This window comes from Scatophagus argus, chromosome 1 (genome assembly GCF_020382885.2).
Source record: "Scatophagus argus isolate fScaArg1 chromosome 1, fScaArg1.pri, whole genome shotgun sequence".
NCBI lineage: Eukaryota > Metazoa > Chordata > Actinopteri > Scatophagidae > Scatophagus > Scatophagus argus.
The window spans coordinates 5,538,163-5,562,389 of record NC_058493.1 but is presented as its reverse complement, the minus strand read 5'-3'; the positions used below and the strand labels follow the sequence as shown (position 1 = coordinate 5,562,389).

The following is a 24,227-nucleotide window of genomic DNA, read 5'->3' as shown; positions in this document are numbered from 1 at the left end:
TTTGGAGCTGAGGTTTTGACATGAAATATTAATGAGTTGCCAGCTGTAATTTGAAGCATTCATTCACAAGCACAAGCAATCATTTCATCTGACTTTCTAATGAATAGGAATTCAATAGGAATAGAAAATTTAAAATACTAACCTGACTGTAAAATAACACCTACTCACCTATTTTACTTTTGTCAGCAAATAGGGAGAGGAGGGAATCAACAGCATCACTACTCAGCTTTGTCTCATTATTATCTGATTCATCTTAAGATTACTTGCGTGGACCAAACTAGGAGCCCCTCTTTAACTACTGCTATGACTACATTCATTGCTGTTTAACAGACTCCAGCTTGATTTTTTTAGATGATCATACTAAAAATTGAATAATTGAAATTGAATCCCAAAATGCAGCAGCAAACATTTCATTCAAGATAACAAATCTGAACACTTAACTGAAGTTTTCTTATACTTCCTATAAATCTGTTACTGCAAAAACAATTCTGCACATTCATGTAACAGAAGACCTGATCTTATTAGATTTATAGGACTACATTGCTTTCTTATGAAGAATGTCATAGGATGAATGTCATAAAAGATGTGTATCCCACACTGCTACATTAGATACTTGCTGGAACAAAATCAGAGGAATAGTAAAGGTTGTCTTTATTTGGCTGGAGCCTCACCTGTAATTGTTGGACTCAGTTGGACTCTATACAAAAAACCCCACAAAGCCATGGTGACCTCATGCACGCATCACAACACAGTCTTGAGCTGACGGAGGAACATGACATGCTGTGTCAGCTCTAGTGGCTACGAGAGCCAAGCAGACACACGCAGTACACGCAAACACAACGATGTGACAGCTGAGTGGCGTTTGCTCTGAGATGCTCATCGCTTCTCATTGTCTTCAGGCTGCTTTTGCTGACTGCAGGGCTGCTTAACCCACGACACACACACATGCACTTGTACACATGCATGAATGAATGCACGCACATGCATGTGTGTGCATGTGCACTCTGTGATCAACAGCAAGCTAGCATCTGGTATTAAATAACAATAGCAATTCCTGAAATGACCACCTACTCATGGCATAATAATCCACGTTACGAGGATGACACAGTATTGTACAGATAATAAGTACAGCATGTACTACATGTGTGTGATTGCACATTTGCAGAGACTGTGACATCTGTCTGCTAAATGAAAGCCTATGTCCCATTAAACATTTGGATTTTTCTGCAATAATAACAGGCATTTAATTGAGGAGCTGTCACTTAACAAAATGTCTCCTCATGTGTGCCTGACTGAAAATTAAAACAATATCATTACAGGGCCCCATTAGACATAGTTAAATGGCTACTATTGTCTGGTCAAAATGTAAGTAAGACAAGGCACTGTACCGCCGTAGGGATTCAAATCCCAGAGGGAGCCTTCCTTGCTCAGTGTTCACTTTGGGAAACATCATTATAGTGCTATTGCATGCTCACTGTCCCTGAACAGCTGGCAGTGGCTTTCACTGTGTTTCACTTTCAGATGAACACTAAAAATGCAACGTGACCACCACCTTAATTAGCCATATCAATTAGAATAAAGTTAAACATCACCAGAGAGGCTAATAGTTTAGAGAGAGCCTGTTGTCTTTAACTATATGTTTGTCTCACACCACAACGGCAAAACTACAGACAAAAATATTAAGGAGACCTTCAAATGATCACAGCTGTGAAAGACAACTGACCTGACCTGCAGCACTGAAATACAAAGGCAAATATTAGCCTGACCAAACCCTGTCCACAAACTTTGCCTCTGTCTGTTGTGGCCTGGAGCAAAGCAGCGGGACTTTGCTTGGGTTAGGAGCATTATCAGTAGCCAGTAAGCAAAATCTATTAGCAGCAACTGGATTAGCCTTCAGAGCCATAAATCAAATATAACGCCCACGACTAATTTGAAATTAGGCGCTCCTTGTTGTTTTCATCTTCTGAACCACTGACTATAATTTGCTAATTGGTCCTTATTCCCGCTACCTCAATTCTCAGTGGATGTGGTCCACACTAATAAAAATGAACTTCATAAAACCTGAAATTGATTTATGTTGGGTTACGTGAGGCTGCTGTATGAATAGAGGCCATCTTAACACCATTACTGAAAATCGACCAGTCGCTGATTGATTTGTCTCATTTTTGGTCATGATCCACTGATATGATGAAGGGTATTAGTTTTGATGTATTCCTGTTTTGTTTGGATTTTGACCATGAGGTGAAAACATGGCTGTAATTTGTAGCTTATTGTGTTGTATGCTTTGCAGACAGAGCCATAGCTACTTCAACTGTCAACATAAGCTGCTGCTGGATGCTATTTTGACAAACATGAGAGCAGGCACTCCCACTCAGCCGTCTTTGTGTGCTGCAGCACACAGAAAAGTATTCCCATCAATCTGAACATACAGCCTCCAGTTAAATCCTCCTCCGGACCACAGAGCTACACTGAAAGACTTCATGTAAATCTCCTCGTTGTCACTTGAATGAAATAAAAAAGAGGGAATAAAAGACAGTTCTGACTGACAGACTGAGAGAAGCAGAGAGGGAGAAGGAGGAGGGCAGGAAACGAGACCTTTGCCAAAGGGAAACAGGAGAGGAGTGAAGGCAGGGTGAGGGCAGAAGGAGAGGTGAGAGCAAGATAAAACAGACGCTGGAGAGGGTTTTAGAGGAGGAAATGAAAGAGGAAGGAATGAGAAAAGATGGGAGAACAAGAGAAGAGAGGAGAAAATGTGGGAAATGAATGTAGAGAGCTGGATTTGGCAAATGAGGAGAGATGAAAGAGGAGGTGAGAAGTGGAGAGAGGAGAAGGGACTGAGAAAAAGCTCCCAGATGTTTCTCAATGCAGCTAATCTGCATCCTAATAAGTGAACAGGAAACTAATCAACTCATACCGTTCTGCCTGTCAGTCTCTCTTTTCATCTGTTTCTCTCTCTCTCTCTCTCTCTCTCACACACACACACACACACACACACACACACACACACACACACACACACTGTCTTATTTCCATCACTTTTGGGGACATTACATAGACTCACATCCATTTCCTGGAGGCTTAACCACCACCTAATCATAACAATAAAAACTAACCCTAACCTCACAGATTTTTGTCCACACAACTACAGGAATAGTTGCGCATCCACACACACACACACACACATACACACACACACACACACACATACACACACACACACACACTTTGAGCTCCTCATGCAGAGATACCCCCTCCCTCTCTCCTCCTCATCACCCATCGCTTTATCCCTCTTTCTAATTTTGGACTTTATGATTTCTCCCATTTCCTCCTTCAGCAGTAATCACCCATCTGTCCACCCTGCAACCACTTTGTGCTTCATTGTCTCCTACAGCTTAAAGTGGAACCACTTTGCTGTGCCTAAGACTTAGCAATCCTGCACGTCCCTGTACTATGTTGATGGGTTGCAACAGTTTAGACTGGGTGGAAAACCTACATGTGCAAAAAGAATTTCTAAAAGAATCTCTGCAATTTACAGTCCACTCTGTGTCTCACTTTAAAAAACATGAGTTGTACCTGTGTTGATTAAGACATTACTCATGATAACAGCTGACAGCCAGTCAGCTGGGACCCATTTAGGCATTAGAAATATTGGCAGATCAGAGACCTGCGGCAGTACAGCAGGACCCAATGTTGTGGTCTATGCCACAGGTCTTGGTTGCTGTTTTCAGGATCACAGGGTTGTCATTCTGAATGGCTGCCAAATGCCAAGAAGGCGGGTATATCAGACTGACAGAGACAGATGCTAAACAGGAGGAAGGAAACACCAAAACAAGAAAGTCGGTGCGCTGCAGCATGGTGAGAAAGCAATGTATTTAGTATTTTGGCTTTTGTATGTTTTTATATATTATATCCTATCTTATCCTATCCTAATTAACTAAACAAATGTTGAGCTGTGAAGTCACTATAATGTTGGAGAAAACAAAAATACTAATAGCTTACAATGATGATGCTAGCATGTTGATGTTTAGCACGTACATTATTCATCATATTCACCCAATTATTTTAGAATGTTAGCATGCTAACATTAGCTAATTATCACTAAACAATAGCAGTTTTGCAGGTATTCGGTCTGGAAACAAAGCGATGGCCATGATGAAATTTGGAGATGGTGGCGAAAGACGGATGTTATTGCACTTTATCCTCTGGGAACCACGAATGTGTGCACCAAAACTCACAATAAACTGTTAGATAGTTCAGTAAAAATAGAAAAAAAAACATCAGACTCGTGATGGTGCTAGAGGGGAAGTCAGAACATGAATGTCAGTAGAAATCACCCTCTATCTAAAGACTTGAATACTGAGCAAATTACGTGGTAATATGGCATATTTTACTTTGAACAACAAGCATCAACCTCATGGTGGCACTTGAAAAAAAATACAATCAGGACCACACATATCAGTGTGATTCATCCACTGGATGATGCCTGTCTATGAATAAAATCATGGCATCACATATATTTTGAGCTATTTCAGTCTGGACCAAAATGGCTGAGTAACTCACCTACCCACAGACCATCGTTGCCATCCTTGAAGCCATTCTGCTAGCATGGCTAAAAATATCACTGAACACTTACATATGGTCACTGTTATAAATAAAACAAACAAACAAAAAAAAGCACAACATCAGTACTGCTCTATTATTGTTGTAAAAACTAAAGACACTCTAATGTGCAATATCAAGACAGTAACATTAGCTGAATGTCAGTAATATCAGCAGACCTCAGCCCATGCAAACTTTGCTATAACTCTTGCATTTGCCAAGAAAATGTTGACATGGGCTGAAACAGAACTGTAATAACACTGTAAGTAACATTCAACCAACCACTTGGAAAAAAACTTTCCTTGAAGGAGGGTAGGAGTTTTTCACAAAATGACATCCTCGCTGCCAAGTCTTCTGTTGGTCTGCAGGCTGCAGTTTAAAAAAGAAACCCTCCAGCCTGATTCTAAATAATATATGCTCCTATGGCAACAGAGGTAAGGGTTTTGTTGGCATGTACTGGTGAGTGAACTATTGCATGTCAGACACACGGGATGATAATATGTCAGACCAGTTCGGGTTCAGGTCATCTCAGTGTGAAAAGCCCAGCGAGAGTCGAGAGGTCTGGCAGGCAGAGAGGAAAGCCTGCTGTCTGAGGCCATCCTGTGATGGATTTAACCCAGGAAGTCCGTGTGCATCTTGGGACCTTACCTTTCACTCAAAAACTACACACACACACACACACAGTCAGACACAAAGTCAATCCTTCAGCGGGTGTTGTTCAATAATGCTCAGGGGAGGGTTGAGGGATGTCATCTTGAGAAAATAGGATTTCATCTTACAGAACGGAGGACTGGATCAGGCTGTCTACAAAAACACATCACTGGCTGACATAATGTGTCAAGTCTGAATATGAAGTTCGCACACTCAGTCTCACTTATTATAGTGTAACGCTATCAGCTATCAGAGACGCCTGAAAAGAATGGTAAATAAACAATTTACCCTCGGGGGGTTTGATGGGGAGGGTGCAAGACTATTAAGTTGAATTTGAGCTCATGTTCGCAGGGGAGAGGAGCGATATGTCGACAGGGTGTAGCACTTGACAGATACAGTTTTATTTTGGTTGCTCGTTGTTTGCTTGCTAGTCTGTAGTCAGCTCGATGTAGAAAATGCAACACTGAATATGGATGAAATATTTACAACCAAAAATGTTTTTGCATCAACGGGGGGAAAAGCAGGCATTTTGGTGCGGGTGTGTCGGTGTGTGTTTTATTTGATGTGCTGCAGCAAGACAAGAATTTATAACGAAAGGAACAGCAGTGTTTAGAGAGGCGGCATAAAAGGAATTCATGTTACAGCAGAAGGAAGGGGGACGAGTCAAGGTCACACAGACATTCTGTACACACAGAGGCTGTCAGGCTAACTGGAAATACATGCCTCTGCCTTTTACGCTAAAAAATAAAATCACCTGAAATTAATTAATTTTCTCCCTAACCTAGTGGTTACTAATTCCCTATTTGTACCACAGTGCCACAGCTGCTGTTGAGCTCACCATGTCTGATAGGCCTGTGATACCACATAAGAACTGTATTTGGAATAAAGATGATTTGGTCTGAGGATAAAGGATTTGAGTTGTTGTCCCACAACTGTACTAAAAGTTTTGCATCTGACTGATAAATCCCATACTGCTCTATACTGGCTGCTTCGCGGATGTTAACTGAGGACTAACTGGATTAACTGGATGAGGATTTGTGAATATCTATAAAACCCCATCCAGGCTCTACCTTTTCAAACATCACAACAAAGAAGCAGTAGTGGTGCTTCTTTCTCAACAAAGATACCTTCTTGATTAGTACAGTGACATCCCTGCACTCTCTTACATTTAACAACCATAAATCATAGATCCGGTCAGTTCACACAGACTTCTACTAAGAACCTAGTAATCACTGGCTTTTACACTACAATGACATGAACCCAGCATTCGAAATAAGCGTCCCAAAAAATATTATGATGCAAGACAGGACACAGGACATCATGGATGTCCTTTACACACCCTGTACACTGGATTCCATGATGATGTCAAGCTCAAGGCTTTTACTTCATCCCCTGCAAAGAAGTCTAACCTTGTCATGAAACCACAGGTGCTAACTACACTAACTTCTCTAAAAGCAAAGCTATAATCAATAGACCAATCAGAGGATGTAGTTCTGCCAGTTTTGACAGCTCAGTGTGAAACAACCATGCCCTTCGTCTGACTCTGCAATCCCATCATTAGAAACACTGTAAAATCATCCATCAACGTTTGGCCTGGCTCTTCCCCCTTTCCATTTCGATGCAAGGCTGCATCATGCCATTCAAAAGGCTGAGAGAGTATTCAGCTGCTCGCTGCCACACATCAAACACTTGCATTAGACCCCAAAGCAAGGTGTCTTTCTGTTTGACATTCTACCCTGTGATAGACCTCTGGATTAGTCCTCACTCTTGCTCTCTTCATGACATTAGAATGGTCTCTAACATATAAAGACGAATATACACACAAACGCAATCCTATACTCACTAAATGGATAGCCACATGGAGTAAGTACTGACTGACCAGGCTAACTACTGCATCGGTCTTGTTTTCTAACTTGATTCTAATTTAAAATGAGCTAAATACTCAGTGTTTTGGAGTATGAATTAATTCCAATTCTCTTCATTATTGTGACCCTGAGGTATTCTAAATAGGGGGGCATTCTACCAAGCTTAGATTCCGATCAATCCTGAAGACATACACAATGAACTTTTAGTGTTTAATGTCCTCCTGCTTCTGTTTCCAAACTTCACATGACCTCACTGACTAGTAGATCTGCCATATGTGACCAAACCAATGGAGTGATGGAGCTATCTAGATGGCTATGCTAATTAGACAAATTACTTCATGTTCTTTCTAGGATGTTGTATTGTAAATAGGGCAACATGACTTACAGCTAGCAACATGGCTGATGAGTAGCTTGTGCCAAAAAATAATAATTGTTCACGTAATATTGTGCTTTAGTTGTGCAAATGGTTAAGTTTAAAGTTTAATTCAAATCTGGCTGTAGTGAAGAATGTTCATTGTGAAACAAACTGTAAGTGTCAAGACCGTACTGGTGTGTGCACGGTGATAACATATTTGTGTGTGATTCTGAAAGTGGAGGAGCAGCTGTAGCCCCTCCTGTCCAAAAGACAAAACAACAACCGTTTGCCAACTGTGCAGAAACAGAAAGGGATGAGCAACGTTCCCTTTCCTACTAATGAGCAGAGCAGAGTGACAGATTAAACTGAGCAAAGGCCCACCCCTGAGTGGAACTATTTTTGCTTTCCTCAAATGTCACTAGGTACTAACGCTGTACCAACATTTTGACTTCAAAAGAACGCGTCTTGATTTCTTACTCAAATGCTGTTACAATAAAAAAATAAAAACAAAAGAAATAAAATCTATTAACAGAGAAAGAAAAGCAGTGAGCCAAAAATATAACAACTATTTCTGAGCACCACGCGCTGGTTTTGCTTCTAGTCAGACATCGTTTGTGAGTCCCAGGTTTAAAGTGTGACTGAAATACAGCACACTGCACAAACGGTGTATGCTATTTCTTAGGAATTAGTGAACTTTGTTGCACAGACAGAATAACGGTTATTTTGTGGCATTTCTGACACTTCTATGAGGCAGTTAAAAGTGGAAAGTGACAGGTTACATGATGAAAGCGTGAGGGGGCCGTCATGCAAAAAAGGTGTCAGACTGGCTTCAAATCCACAGCTCCATGGCTACATGGTGTGCACCACAGACATTTATGTTCAGCAGCAAAACAATAAATCATTATTAAATGAATAGTATCATATTGCCATGCGCCATGATGTTGCTGCCATTTATACTCCTGTTGTAATTTAAATTTCTGTACTGAGAAAATCAGATGTGAATTCAGTACTCGCTCACAATGAAAAGTCACATTTTCAGAGGTTGGTTTTCACCCAAAATTAGGATGATTTTTTAATCACTTCATGAGAACACCAGGAATGACACATAATCCTCATAATCCTGGTGGGAAATCAGATTTACTAAACATGGTTCAATGTATCTGCATCTGAGTGGGAACGTCTAGTACAATATGAGGGAATTTTATCAGGGCTCTCTCTAACAAGTAAACACTACAACACCAGTTGTAGCCCAGTATTTTGCTTCTACTCTTGTATGATGAATTATGCGTTATCAATGGCGTTGTGTGTCTTATACAGAGCTGTCTTTACAGTATATCTCGTTGAAAATAAATTACTGTGGACAACCATGAATGAGTTTTAAAAAGTACATCATCTACAACAGCACTCTTGTGCACAGAGTGGCCATTTTAACTGAGGTTTGAAATGGAACCGACTGAGTAGAAAAAATCCAAAATCCAAATAATACAGACAGATAACAGTCATGAGCATCTGGTCTCTAGCTCTGGGGAAAGAACTGCTCATGTTCAATTATAGTAATTGGTCTGGGAGGGACTGTTATTGTAAAAATGACAATTACAAAATATTTCAGTTGAATTTCTGTATATGTAACTTTCGGAGGATTTTTTGAGAAGACAAAGAAAACAGAAAGAAGCAAAATGGTGCCTTTTTCCTTCTTCCTGTGATCCCTCCAATACACTGCTTTAAGGCATGCAGAGGACAGAGAAACACAGCTTACAGGGTAAATCAGTCACTTACCCATCACTTTAACGAAGTAGGCATCAGCTTCAAAATTGTTCTTCAAAGCGTGGATGATCAAGTCATTTTTGCCCTCCGCCTGGCTTAGAACCAGCATGTCTAATATACCCTGCAAATGAAGACAGGCATATAGATAAGGGACAATGAGAGAATAGTGTGTGTGTGTGTGTGTGTGTGTGTGGTGTGTGCGTGTCTTCTGATGTACATTTTTATCCCCCTAAAAGACTGGGTGACTGATCCAGCATTATCTAATCATCTCTGTTTTTCCCTCTTTCTCTTCCCCTCACTATGTCTCTCTTTCCTGTTTATAAATTCTCTCTCAAGTAAGTGAGAGAGTGAGAGAGAGGCCACATTAGCAGTAACAATTAACTCTGATAAGAATATACACTAGACTGTGTTGCACCTACTGTACTATATGCAGTTGCTCATTATGGGTGTGAATGAATACGTTGGCACGAATATGTGATGTGAGCCTATGAAACACATACACAAGAATTTTGACAGTATGGCATGCATTAGAAGAGGTGTGTGTGTTCACCATCATTGTCACCATGGATAAAAATTCAGGCAGAAACAAATGAAAAGAGCTGTATGCGAAAATCAAAGCGTGTACAGGGAGTGTAAAAGAACAGCAGCAGAGCGCAGAAGGAAATAATAGCTTTGTCGTGTAAATATAAACCTGGCAAAGATGGAGTAAAATAGGCTGGCACACAAGCTACTGTGTACACTTTAAACATCACTACTGATTATAAACAAGCAATTCATTGAACATGACACTGTCCTGTCCTCAGTCCAATACTGGAATATTACCGCTGAGCATGAAAGGAGAACCATAAACTTTAATCATTTTGTCAGTGTCAGTGCTGGAAAATGCATTTCAAATAATCCACCTTTTTGCATTCGAGAGATCAAATATCCTTGTGTGTTCTGTAAGATTTATTAATCTTTTTTCTCTGTGTGGCCTCAGGTTGTTTAATACTGGAGAGATTCTCACAAAGATGATGATACAATGATACTGTGGTGGCATGCCTAACAATCTGATATCAGTATGACAGACAAAGTAGAAGAGGAGACACTGAGGGGAGGGAAAGAGAGGAGGGACAGATGTAATAAACATGGGGAAACGTAAGGAAACTGTAAGGGTGGAAAGGGTGGTATTGCATGCTCACAACATCAACTCAACACAAACTACTCACATCCTCATAGATGTCAAAGAACGTCGCCATGACGGCATTTTGGATGGCACCCAAATCTGACTGGTCCCAGTGGATGTGGAACATTCTTCCTACACTACGGCAACTGGCGCTGTTACAGGGAACGTTCTCCAACAGAAAGGCCTGCTGACCGCTGGGAGGCAGAGACAGAGACAAGGAGGGAAAAGATGATGATGTCAATGAGGCATCCTGACAGTTGTCAGACAGATCACTCTGGCAGTTTATCAGCTGAACCGCACCAGCTGACTCTTAAAATCATCACTCACATTTGAACATGTCATGGCGTTGGTATTTATGATCTGGAAATTCACTCTCTGCTGACTTTTTCTACCTGAGACTTAGAATCACTCGAAACACAGAGCAAAACATAATAATTCTCACAATAAATAGCCCAGAATAAGAATTATGTGTCTCTGACTGAACTTGAAATGGTGACTTTATGGAATTTACTTGGGCATTTATAACCAAATGACATTTATTATATTTCAACAGCGAACAACTTGAACGATAAAATGATCCGTTGTCGTTAAATTCAGCTTGGTAGCACTCAGTTTGTCCATGAATCCAACTTCACCTTTAATGAACTCATGGAATGTAGCTCCAAAAAAAACACTGTCGTCCAGTAACACAGGAGATGGAACGGTGATTTTGGTTACTTATACCTTACCATGATTAAGAAGCTCAACCTTGAGTCCTCTGAGGTTATAGCAGTTATCAGAAATCTTTCATGTGATGACTGTCGCAATCCACATATGACACTGGCAGACTATTTAAGGGTGGATTTTCCCTTTTCAAAATAAGAGCATCAGTATTTAAGAGCACGAGATCTGGCTCAGGCTGGAGCCCAGAGCACATGTGATGGTACAACATCCACTGACACTCTCTGGCTTGGCTGCACATGTGTTCTCCTAATCAAGACAAAACCAAAACAAATACCTTGCTGCACATACAGAAGAATCTTGCATGCACACATTTGTAACAAATCACACTAAATATGTCTTCAAACAAATAATTTTTTATGGTAATTACTTTCCGCTCCATGGGACATGCAGCAAACTTTGCACTGCTGTTACACCAACCCGTATTTGGCCTCTTTCTGTGAAAGTGAATAAGTGGCAAGTCATTTACTGGAGCTAAAATAAAACACAACTTCTATATTTTTTTCCCCTCTCAACCTCTCTTCCTGTACTTTGCGTGCTCAGTGTTTGTCACCAACTCTCTTTGATCCTCTGGGGGGGCTGAATCTCCCTCTTTCTCTATCTATGTGTCTTTCTGTCTTTGGAGATGGCTCTCAGTACCTGTTCTTTGATCTCCATGGGAGTGGCAAAAAGCAAAAAAAAAAGGTCTAAAAATAGACTAAATGTGAAAGCCCTCCCTCTCTCAGGATTTTAAATGACCCCCCCCCATTCGCAATGCAGGTGTCTAGGGATATGAGGTGAAGGCAAACCACAAGAGTCTGATGGGAAATCTGCTATCGAGGATGCTTTAAAGAGTGTGAGGCTGTGTTGGAAAAACATAAAATCCGCCTTGAAAAGGGGTTACATTAGCCATAGAAAGAAAAATATTGTTATATATAGAGAGTGCTCCTTAATAAAATGTTGTCTGATTGATCACTGTCCTTAACACGATGCTGTCATCTATCCTGGAAGTGGGATGATGACTTTGTTTGGGGAAAATGTATTTCTGGAGAGAATTTAAATTGAAGTGATGTATGATGCACAGCAACATCGAGACAGAGAACAATAAATGCATTTTCTTTTTTTAAAGTGTCCCTACAGCGTGACAGCACAAGCTGCTCTGATTATTTTGTCTTCCACAAAACGAGACAGAGGCAAAAACAGAAAAATTCAACATGAAAACAGCAAACTCGGATGAAGCTGCCAATAATGTCAAATCTGCCACACAAAAACAGATATAAGATGTTTCTGTGTGCTCTGTATACTGGATATGGAGGAGATCAGAGTAATAAATGCTGATATTATTCAACAGCTGGCTCCAACCAAGCAAAGCTCTCTGACAGTTTATTTTCATTTGAGTATCTAATGGCTGCGATTGTTGCTGTTTTTAGCTCAGTGAATTTTGGCAGCGTCGCATGGTTTGATGTAATACCTCGTACTTTGGTGCATCAACCTCTGTGTCTGAACACCAGATTTTCATCGAAAACATTTGAATCCAAATTATGCAGCATGGAAACGGGAAAGACTGGATGGAGATGGAGAAGACAAAGTTCAGCCAGGCCTCTAAAATATTAGACATTTTTAGACTTGCTTGAAAAAATAAACAGAATTAGTTTTAACAAATAAAAATGAATAAATGAATAAAGAGCAATAGAAATTCCATTCATGAAATAAGCGCCACACTGCAGGCCTATAGAGTAGTAGACAGCATAAGTATTGTTTGATCTTCAGACAGCACAATAAACGACCATAAAACGATCAACTTAAAGTAACACTCAAGTCTCACATTATTTTGTCCATTTTCTGGAAAACTGATTAATCAGCTGCACCACAAAAACATTTTGTCTGCCACTTATCTAGAATTGGCAGCTGGCATTGCAACATAAGCACTAAATGCATTGTCTTTTCAGGTTAATGCACGGGTTGGTAACAGATACAAATATGCATTTAGTAGGTGAGGTGTGGATTCGGCAGCCAACATGACAAGCATCTGTATTTAAAAGACTGGAAAGTAAAGGAAAGTGCAGGAATTTAATTAAATCCTAAAGCGGACACATAATGCTTCGGGCACACAGATTAAAACAGTGTCAAATGAGATGACAATTTTCTCTGCAGACGTGCTGGTGTTTCAGGCTGTGTGCATCTTTCTGTGGGCTGACAGGCCGTGAGGGCTGGGGCTCTGGGCTTGCGTTGGATTAACTGACTTTGGCTGTGATTACAGATATACTAGCTGGAGGTTTGGTTAAAGGTCAGTCTGTGTAATCCATCAATACTGCATATGCACTAGAACCTCCCTTCTCATTAGGTTTAAGCAGCACCAGCAGAATATAACCGGTTGTCACTGAGGACCTGCCACTGCAGCACATACTGGTCAAGATGCAGTGCTAATGGTGAGCACGGATTGGCTAATCTCCAGATAATCAGGGCTCCAGCTGCAGGAAATTGTTGCAGTTTTTAGAGAGTGTGAGTGCATGTGTGTGTGCGTGTGTGTGTGTGCACGCGCGCAGAAAGAATTGCTGCCATTTGGCTGTTTCAGGCTGAACTTTAGGAGGCTTTTGACTGTTATTCATCAATGTGCGTGTGTCCTTTCTGAGATGTTTGTACTTCAAAAGAACCTCTTTCCAACACTGCAGGGGTAGTGATGGTGGAGATGAACTCTCTTGATGGTCTCTCAAACACACACACACATACACACACACAGAGAAAACAAAGACAAGCTTCTTCCTCGCTCTTAGTTTTGTGTTGACTGCAGCAAGGTTAACTGCAAGCCACACACATATCAGCTATTTCACTATCACCCGTAACATCCCAACCTGCTCCTTAGGTTTTGGTTTTCATTATGTCACTCACTCATTCATTGTTTCTTGTTTTGTTTTGATATGCTCACCTCTCCTCTCGTTTTAGCCCTTGCGCGTTTTCTACTTGTATTAATTTCAATTTCTCCTCATTATCTTACCTCCAGAGAGTATTTAGTCTGCCTGTTTGCCTCCCTTCTGTGAAGTGTTGCAAAGAGAGACAGCTGAACAATGCTAACATTTCGCTCACATATGACAATTAAAATAAGAATGGTGTGAATGTAAAAAAATATTTTAGTGCACCGGTGTGAATGTATTCTCACATGTAACTGATCTGTAACCAAGGGCTATCTGTTTCCTTTTAGCAAAAAACAATGTACAAACCTGTCAGGTGACAGCTACTCTTTTTTTTAGCCAGAACTAATGTGCAGAATCATATCATTTGTTGCTGATTCACATTAAAAAACTGAGCAGATCGATGTCAGAATGAAGCAGAATATACCTTGGCTCTTGTCCCTATTTTTCACTCTCTGCAGGCTGATGTCAATACTGTGTGAGACACATCTGTGAGAGAAGATACTCAGCACTAATAAGAGTGATTAAGACGATGTACTTAATAGTAAATGTGTCCAACATTTAACAGTTGTTATTTGTTGGACTGCCAAATTCCAAAGAGTTCAGACATTGTGTAAAATGGAAATACAAACAGAACACAGTGGTCTGCGAATCCTTTTAAACCTATATTTGGCTGAATACAGCACAAAGACAAGATATCTGTTGTTCGCACTAATAAACCCTAAACTGCCACACACTTTCAATGGGAGGCAGGTTGGACTGCAGCAGGCCAGTTCAGTACCCACACTGTTTCCCTGCTGCAGCACGTGCAGCATGTGACTGGGCTTTGCCACTGCCGTCCTGACAGAGGCTGTCTGGATGGCAGCATATGTGGCTGCGTGCACCTTTCAGCATTAATGTTGCATTCACAGACGTGCATGTTACCCATGTCACGGGCACTAACACATCTCCATATCGTCACAGATGATGGCTATATGCTGGTAACAATCTGGATCATTTGTTCCCTCTTTAGTCTTGAGCGCAATAATGTGCCATGATTTCCAAAAACAATCTGAAATGTGCGCTCGTCAGACCACAGCACACTTTCCCGATGAGCATCAGCCCATCTCAGATGAGCTCGGGCTCAGAGAAGTCAGCAGAGTTTCTTAATGTTGTTGATATATGGCTTTCATTTTGCATGGTAGAGTCCTCACTCACATCTGTAGACATAGCAACGAACTGTTTAGCAAAAGTGGTTTTAACATATGGTAATATCCTTTCACAGTTTTTGAAGAAGTGATGAACCATGCACGTTTGAAGGGTGATTAAAATTCACATTGAATCCTTTCTTCTGATTATTAGCCAGCTGCTCACTCAAGTTCAAGCAGCTTATTTTAAGACAAGGTAAGGGCACGGAAGAAGGTTTCAGTTGTTTGAGGCCGAATGCTCCCATTAAGCTGTGAATGAAGTCAGTTTATATTTTTGATGTCAGTTAGAAAATAAATCCTGAATTGGACGAATGAAAAACAAAACATCTGACTGAAATGTGATTTTTAAAGGAAAGAGAGATGTGCAGTTTCAGCCTGAGTCTGCACTAATGTCAGCATGTTTGTGTGTGTCTGAGAGTGTGTGCCTCGGGGGCTTCGATTATTGTCTGAACCCGGTGTCAGCACTGATGTGTGTGTCTGTGAGTGTGTGGCCGCGGGGAGCCTTTTCAGTGTTCCTAATTCTACCTATCTCCTGTCTAATTGGTCTCCAGAGGGGCAGTGGGCTGGCAGGAGGCTGACCAGCTGATCATGATGACGATCCTTCTCTCCCTCCACCCCTCCAACGCTCCTGGAGGCTACACTTACCTATCCACCTTTACCATTCCTTCTCTCAAGCTGAGAAGCTATACTAACCTGACCACCTCCTTATTGATCTCCCACCTCTCCTCCTCTTTCTCATTTCCTCTTATCCAGTCATCTGCTCCCTCTGTCCGCCTCCACTCAACCATCTATCTGCATTTGTTTCACGTTTGCCTTTTTGCCAACCAAACAACACTAAGCACTTGCCTTCTAGTCAAGCGCTACTTTTGTGAGTGTGCCATGGGTATAGTTTTGATGTTAGCAGTAACACAGACTCAACTCTTGTTTTCCTGACACAACAAATTCACACATTTCCTGTCTCTTGATGTAAACATGTTTTAGGTTAGTCATCACCACTCTGTATTAAACTTAGACAAATATTGTCCTATTACAATTGCTTTCTCTTTTTTCAAAAGATGAAAATAAAGTCTTTCAAATGTTTTTTTTAAAAAAATGACTTTAATGTTTTAAACCTGGCAACCAGGTTGGGAAGCCATATTGACTACTAATCTTCAATAAAAATCTGAAAATCTGATGTGGAACATTCAGCACTAAAAAACACAAACTAATTAGTGACATGTACTTCCATTCAAACTGGAGTACAACTAATTTTTTGAAAATTGTTCCATTCTAAATCCATTCTAAATAGTATTCTGTGGTATGAGGAATTAAGCCAAACTGCATTACGTTTTTTTTTTTAAATTGCTTTTTATTTTGAATAATCTTGGAGTGGGCTCTGAGACCATCAGTTCAGGAGTGGAATCCTGTGTTAACACAAATCACAAATACAGGATCAACTGGTCTGCAGCCTGGCTCATATGAGGGATAAAAAGTCAGGACACCTTGGCCTCTGCTAATAATCATTCTTTTCAAATCAGTTTCACTCAAGTTAAAAGAAATGACATACTATTATTCTTTTGAAAGTTCAAACAGGACCTGAGATGATAACTGTTAAGTTGGAATGAGTTTTAAGTCACCAAACTATTGATAGACTGACAGTGAGAAAGTGAGAAAGAGAGAGAGAGAGAGAGAGAGAGAGAGAGAGACGTAGACAAAAGGTGAGTGAAGGGAAAGAGTGGGCAGGTCCACGTAGATGAGGTGACAGCAAGACAGGGACATGTTGACAAGGCCCAGAGACGCCGTGGTTTCTCATTCTGCTAGACACTGTGATGATGAACACAGGCAGTGACTCCCGGCATAACGCAATCAAAGTCAAACTGCATCCTTCGGTAGTGTCACTCCTCTATGCGGTTGTCCTATTGTCACTCACTCGTTTTTATTCTCAGCGTCTCTCCCTGGCTGTTTTCCTCGCCTCTTATGCCGCAGTGTTACAAAGTTAGTCAGTCTTTTGAGATTTTGTTTTTTTATTTGCAAGATCACAACAAATAAGCTTGTTTCACAATGAAGTCAAACATGATTTTCATGAGAAAAGAAAATCCTGATGTGTACAGTAAGATAATTCAACTATCTGTTCCCCATTCATCACTTTTCTTAGGAAAAAAAAAAGAATAAAAAACTGCTAGCAGTTGTAAATGTATTGCAATTCAAATTAAGGTCAGATTAGCATTATGAGATTGCCAATAAACCCTGCTGGGAAACAAGTAAGACTTGAATAACACTTAACAGCTGAGTAGCTGAGCTGATGGGTGGAAGCCTGAGAAAGATCAATGATAAGGCCTGGGTGTGAATATGGGCACTGGGCTCGGAGTCCCCCTTCTGTTACAAACCTTGTGGATCCCTTGAGAATGACTGACTGAGGTTGAGATACAGCACCAGAGAGCATTTACGCTAAACTACATTCAAATATGGGAATATCTATCTATCTATCTATCTATCTATCTATCTATCTATCTATCTATCTATCTATCTATCTATCTATCTATCTATCTATCTATCTATCTATCTATCTATCTATCATGATGGATAATCCAGCTTTTCAATAAATGGACCTGCTTTTTAGGAATCAAATAGAGAACGGATGGATGCACCACTTCCTTATAGTTCCACCACAAGGTCAAAATTCTATGTTATCAAATGCTTTTGTTTCTGATCAAATACCTGCAGAACTAACGGCATTTCCATGAGCCTCAGCTGTGCTTTGTGTTTAGTGTTAACGACCAGAACAGTGAAGGTAATCACTGTGCCTGCTAAAATGTGCTCATTAACATTGCCACTGGTGAGCGTTTTAGCATTTTGACATTAGCATTTATCAGAGCTGTGCCTTAGTAAAGCCTGTCAGAGCTGTTAGTGTAGCTGCAGACTCTCTTGTTGGCCTTTACTCCTGGCAGATCACACATCAATCAAAGTGCTTTACTATCCTATTCTGTTGAGTTTTGAGTTTCTGTAGATACTGCTTTGTTTATCAGTTCACAAGCTAAACAGAAAACATGTGTTTTCTGTTAAATGAAGCAGACACACACACCTCTGTAGAATAGCATTGCCGTGCTCACTCAGCACTGGAATGGGGAACCCTGGCATTCTGCAAAACCAATCATCAAATGACAAACACCCTCTTTCATTATGCTATTACTGAATCCCTAGAAAGCTTCTTAATTTTATTTGTTTAGAAAGTCACCTGAGGCCAAACCAGGCTGCCACCAACAAAACTGCACTTTGGAAAGAAAATATTGTGCAGGGCTAACAAGGCAAATATCTCGTGCTACTCTGGGTTCCACCCCGGTATTAACAGCAACACTGAGAGACAAGCACAGCTACACTGCTTCCAACACACAGAGAGGGGATGGATTTTAAATGGCATTGCCTAGCAACAGCCTGCTAAGCTCTTGGCAGCTGCTTGGTCGGATCGCATACTGATAGATGGAGAGACACATGGACACCAGAATGCACATGCATTGACTACAACGTTAAAACTTAATGTCAAGGAACTCATCAATGCATCAACAAGGTGAAGAGGAGTGAGCTTCATATGGCTAACAAAATTGTTGGACAGCTACATGTGAGTGGGAACAGAAAGAGAGACTGTCTTGACTCTAACTTACGCTGAACATATCCCATTTTATCTGAATTCAGTATAGTTGTTAATATCACAATTGCCAGGTAAACTGTTATCCTTGCCATAATAATGTTTGCAGTCCTTTACAAGGAACTTATTTAGGATTTATCATGTACTTAAGTGTTCGTCCATTTATGTTTACTGATCCAAACCACCACTCATAAAACAGTGAAAACATTTATTTAATTTTATGGAAAAGTGTCTTGTGACTTTTCAATTAGAGGTTGTTGACCCCAATAACTAGAAGTCAAGTTTTATTAACAAGTTGTCACCAGTGAATACAAAGCAAAGACAAGCCCAGTGGGGGTGCAACGAAGATTCATGACTGTATCATGACTGATAATAACTGTGTGCTCACCATTGTTACTTATAATGACTTTGAACTTCGGCACATACAGCATGGTCTTTGCAAAAGTTTTGGTGGCATCTTCTCTGCAAAATTATGTGTTGATAGTCCACTTCCACAAAGCACTTTGTGCCATGGACAAATTTACAGCAAGTAAACAAGTGTATATAAAAGGAAGTTACTGCTATCACAGGCAAATTTGTTTATCGGTAGATAGCTAACATTCAGGAGTGAAGCCAACTATATTTACTGCCTGTGAAAGATGGAGAAGATGGTGTCCTAATGGCACAATCAACCAACCAACAAGTAAGTGGAATCTGAAGTCTTTCCTCTGAAATAATGATATCAATCACAATATTGGTGAAAATTATGTATGGAGTTGAATATTTTACTTCATAGTGGCCTTTTCCGACCAGCCCTGCTCTGCATCTTGGTATTTAGTAAAGCAACATTACACAGAGGAGTGATGGAAGCAGAACTGTATTGGTCTGACAGACAGACTGGCAGGCAGACAGCAGGGCAAAACTTTAGCAACCCCCTTTGCTGCTATATATTACATGTTAGTTGTATTGTGTGAGACAGGGAAGTTGAGGTCAAAGATGATTTTTGCGATTGCGCTGGGTAACATCGTCAAGCAGAGGTTAACTACATTATTCTCTAACTGTCAGACACTCACTGACCTATAGCCTGAAGAGTAAATGTGTGTGCTGTGTTTGTACGAGTGTGTGCTGTGCAGATGTGCCACATCTCCCTAAGGCTTTTACTGTCCTGTTGTTGATTCACGCTCCTGTCCACTGACGCTTGTGACATCTGAGATGCGCATCTTGATGGGCAACAGTAACAGTTCTAATCATTATTCTCTGTAATCACCAGAAATCAATTGGAAGGAGTGTGCTGTCACGTAGTGGTGTGAAATACAGCAGAAATCGCTTAAGTTCGACTGTTTCCATCTGTGACCTCATTTCATAATCCAGAAATAGCTTCCTCTCACCACACACTGCTACATGCATGGCTACATGCTACATGTACACTCTGACACATACACACACACACACACACACAAGCACGCAGAGCCCAGTGGAGAGTGCAGTAGTGCAGTATGACATTAAACCATTTCTCCCGCCACTGGGGGCTCTTATGAAGCCGGGGTGGACCTTTTCAACATCAAACGCTCATAGCCGGCAGGACACTCTGTCTCCCTGAGGGCACTGGAAGAATGAAGTGTGTGTGTGTTTGTGTGAGATCCTGTGAGTGTGAAGCCTACCTGGGTAAGCGGAGAGGCCTGGTTGCCGGCTGCTCCGACAGACAATCAGAGCGTCTATAAAAATAGTCTGGTAGTCTGATCACATCTGTGTTGCACTATCTACTACAGCACTTTTGTCACTGTCATCACGCTGGAGGGCTAATAAGCTACAGGAGCTTTGTTCTTCATTTCCATCATACATTACTAACCAATGTTTTATAAGGATGTGAAACAGGAAGTTCTGTGAGGGCATATTCACACTATGCTGCCTTTTTTAAGGGGAAAATGCACTGCCAAGACCACATTTTGTGCTGATATGCAAGTCGAGCTGCTTGATGTGTGCTTTGTTTACCTAATAATTAGTTTTGGCAGCTGCATGCAGTACTTCATTAGCGCTACAGTCACAGAAGACTCAGCACCAACCTCATAATTCAACAAAGTGCTTCCATTTTGACTCAAGCAACAGTGACTAAGATAGTTGCTACTGTACCTCCTGAAAGAGCTAAATCATCAAACTCGTTTCAGTGTCACAAAGTGAAGAGCAGACTGCTCATCGTCTCTGGCTCAAAAACACAGTGCATGTCATAAGGCCAACTATAGCCTTTAGTGTTTAATTTACAAAATAAAGCTATAAATATGACAGATATTGTCAAATTTCTCCCAAACTCTACTACGCACTAAAATCAACTTCTTCAACCACTGGTCTAAAGAATAAGTCAAATGTTTTCTTTGCAAAGAGGAAAAATCTTAAATTTCTTCTTAAGACAGAAAGCTGCATTGCTCTGAACAACAGCAGGAGTGGATGCGAATGGAACTTACACCACTTTAGCTACAGGAGACCGTGACTAATTGGGTGAAATCATATAATTTCTTGTTCCCTTTCCATTTCCATTAGAAAAATTGTTTTACCATACTCTGAGAAAGTATAAAGAAAGGAGAAAGAGGGAAATTATGAGAGAAAGAAAGCAACGAGGACCCATTATACTGCTATCGAGGGATTTTGCTCATTTTAAGGGATTTCTGAGACCATGGTAAGCCTTCACAGTGCAGACTGAGGTTGAACAAGGAGCCACTGATGCAGAAATATGGCTGATTCCTCCAGGCAAAATCACTACAGGCAGATTACAACAATCTGGAACCTAAGAGTTGAGGTTTTCATACGTTTAGCAAGCTCTCCTCCCCATCTCCCTGCCCTCACGCAGCGTCCTCCACAGACATCGCAGTATTTCACACATGCACGTCTACGCAAACACATATTCTCTCTGTCTCTCTCTGGCACACATACAGCGCATACGTACACAGCCCTCTTATGCTCAATGCCTGAGAGAGCCCTAAAACCTTAACAAGGAAGATTTAATTAATTTTCAAAGTAAATGGGTGAGCAAAAAAGGGCCCATTATCTTTATGCTGAATGGCGGCAGTTGTGTGTTCCCATGGAGCATCTCCGGTGGCATTCAAGGAAACACTAAGACTTTGATGTACAAAATGAGCGAGAGAGAAAAAGACCGAGGAAATGTGCACAAGCTGGTGCCTCTCCTGAGTACCTCTGTGCTTACAATGAGTGAGCAGGAAGATGGCTACTATTTTGCTCCCAGGCGTCCAAATTACAGGACTTCTTAACACTGTGTCTATGTAGTTTAGATGGGTTTTAAGATTTCCTATATAATATATATAAATATATTATTATATATATACACGGAGAGAGAGATAGATAGAGAGAGGGGGAGAGATGTGTGTGTCAATTTGTTCACGTGTGCATGTGCAAAAGATAAGCTCCTGATCACTATTTTCTCTCTGACATTGGCTGGGCAGATTTAAAAGAGAGCAGCTAACTGCTGCCCACGCCACACTTTTCACTCTAATAGAGACGGCAAACAAAAACACTCCACACTTTGTCAGAGGACAGTTTGGCATTGTTACAACTGCAAGAGTACAGTGGGAGAGACAACTGATGTAAACATGTCCACACACATAAATGCCCTTCCTTCCTGTACACAAACAAACAACTGATGTTGCAGATACCTGTGGACATCACCACTTACACAGTATGTGGGTGCAGAGGAGCAAAATCACTGATAGAGGTACTACTTATGCTAAGGCAATCATTAAAAAAGACAAACAATAAAAAAGCACATTATTACACACATGTACAAATTGAACAAAAATTGATTTTATAAGGTGTATGCACTATAGCATCAATGTTAGGGTGGCAGTGAAGCAAGGTTGAGTGCACACTAACTCAATATTCTTCAAACTATAAAGGCGCTGATATTGCTTTATTATTATTCTCTGATTGAAGCTATACTGGCTATGACAGCATTTGAGCAGGTGTGAAAACATGTGCCATCTGCTGAATATGTGTGTGTGAGGCAAAGTGTCCTAAACTCACCCCAGGCTCAGGTTTCTGTCAGTGTTAACCAACAACAGAGGTGAAGTAGGTTCCTGAAGCCAGCCAGAGGCAGACACCAGGAGATTCTGCCTAACTACTAAAACTAAACATTCCTGTCAATTATGACAAAAAGAATAATGAATACTGGCCTGAACAGAAACATGTTTGTCTTTGTGTGAACAGGATCCTATTTTACTTTTCAATTTCAATTACATCCTTTTAATTTAAACAATTATATTTTCATCGATTGTAATCGACTACATTCACATCTAAGTCATTAAATGTCATAATATATTGCTTGATGAATGCACTAATGAATTTAGGAGTACTTGAATCCTCCAATAAACCTAATAAATCTACTTAGGTTTTGTGTACTTACAATAGTTCTGAACATTCCTGGCACAACTTGCCTTGAATCCATATTTGAAAAAAGTGAGGAATTTATTTATCTGTGACCTTGAAATTGGTTGCGGTCACACACAGTAGTTTGCATAAACTAAATATTTCATATACACACAGCCCATATACATACATACACATACATTCACATACATACATACGCTGGGACAAGATATTAGGAAGTCGTGACAGGCAAAAGACAAGCAAGAACATATCAACATATCACAGTGCAGACCACAGCTATCCACTAAATACTATTTTTCACTGCAAACTTGTATGATTCGTGTGGGTGACATTTTCTGTTTGGAAAATCCAAATTCCAGACTAAGCCAAAAAATCAAATCCCAGGGTAAACAGAGGGAACATACAACAAAGACTCTTTCAAAAATCTCACACACACCCCACTTCATGTATGATCCAAATAGGCAAAATATTCCCCACCTTGGTTATTAAGATAACTTTTCCTGACAGAATTAGAAAAAAAGTCATTATTAGTTCTGCATTATTAATTACTTTTAATTACTTAGACCTTTACAGACAAAAGGTAGCTCTGGAAAGGACAAGCATTGAATTAATAAATTGTTCTTTCCACAATGGAACTTGTGGGTTACAAATATATTGCCACTCAGTGGTGGTGCTCATCGACTTGGAAGCTGCTTGCCATATGCTCACGCTTACCCTCAAGCAAAAGCATCACTTCACATTTCACAAGAAGTGAAGATGATTCTACTCAGATATAAAATGAATCAAAACTGTTTCATATTTAGTGTTAAAAATAATGTGAAGTAAAAGTTCATAACAGTGTTTAAAGTAAGTGTAAATAAGTAGCCCAGTGCCCAGAATAAAAAGTTAGCAATGTACGTTTCTGCAAATCATGAATAAAAAATATCTTGTACAACGTGTGGTCATGGTGCTGCAGAGATCCTCAGAAATGAACAGTGGTGTTGATGGGCTGAGTAGAGAGGTATTAAATGTTGTCTTTGTGTGCACGTGCATAGTGGACA

General features: G+C 40.4%; 1 protein-coding gene across 2 annotated transcripts in view; it reads right to left on the bottom strand.

The window, feature by feature from the left end:
• The window catches only part of itfg1 (integrin alpha FG-GAP repeat containing 1), a 120,678-nt gene that overhangs the window by 33,694 nt on the left and 62,757 nt on the right, over positions 1–24,227 (bottom strand). For both annotated transcript variants that reach the window (XM_046400171.1, XM_046400085.1), the window contains exons 11-12: positions 10,443–10,593; positions 9,247–9,355 (exon numbers count right to left, since the gene is read on the bottom strand). In XM_046400171.1, coding sequence (XP_046256127.1) covers positions 9,247–9,355; positions 10,443–10,593 — 260 coding nt within the window. The remainder of the gene's footprint in view (positions 1–9,246; positions 9,356–10,442; positions 10,594–24,227) is intronic.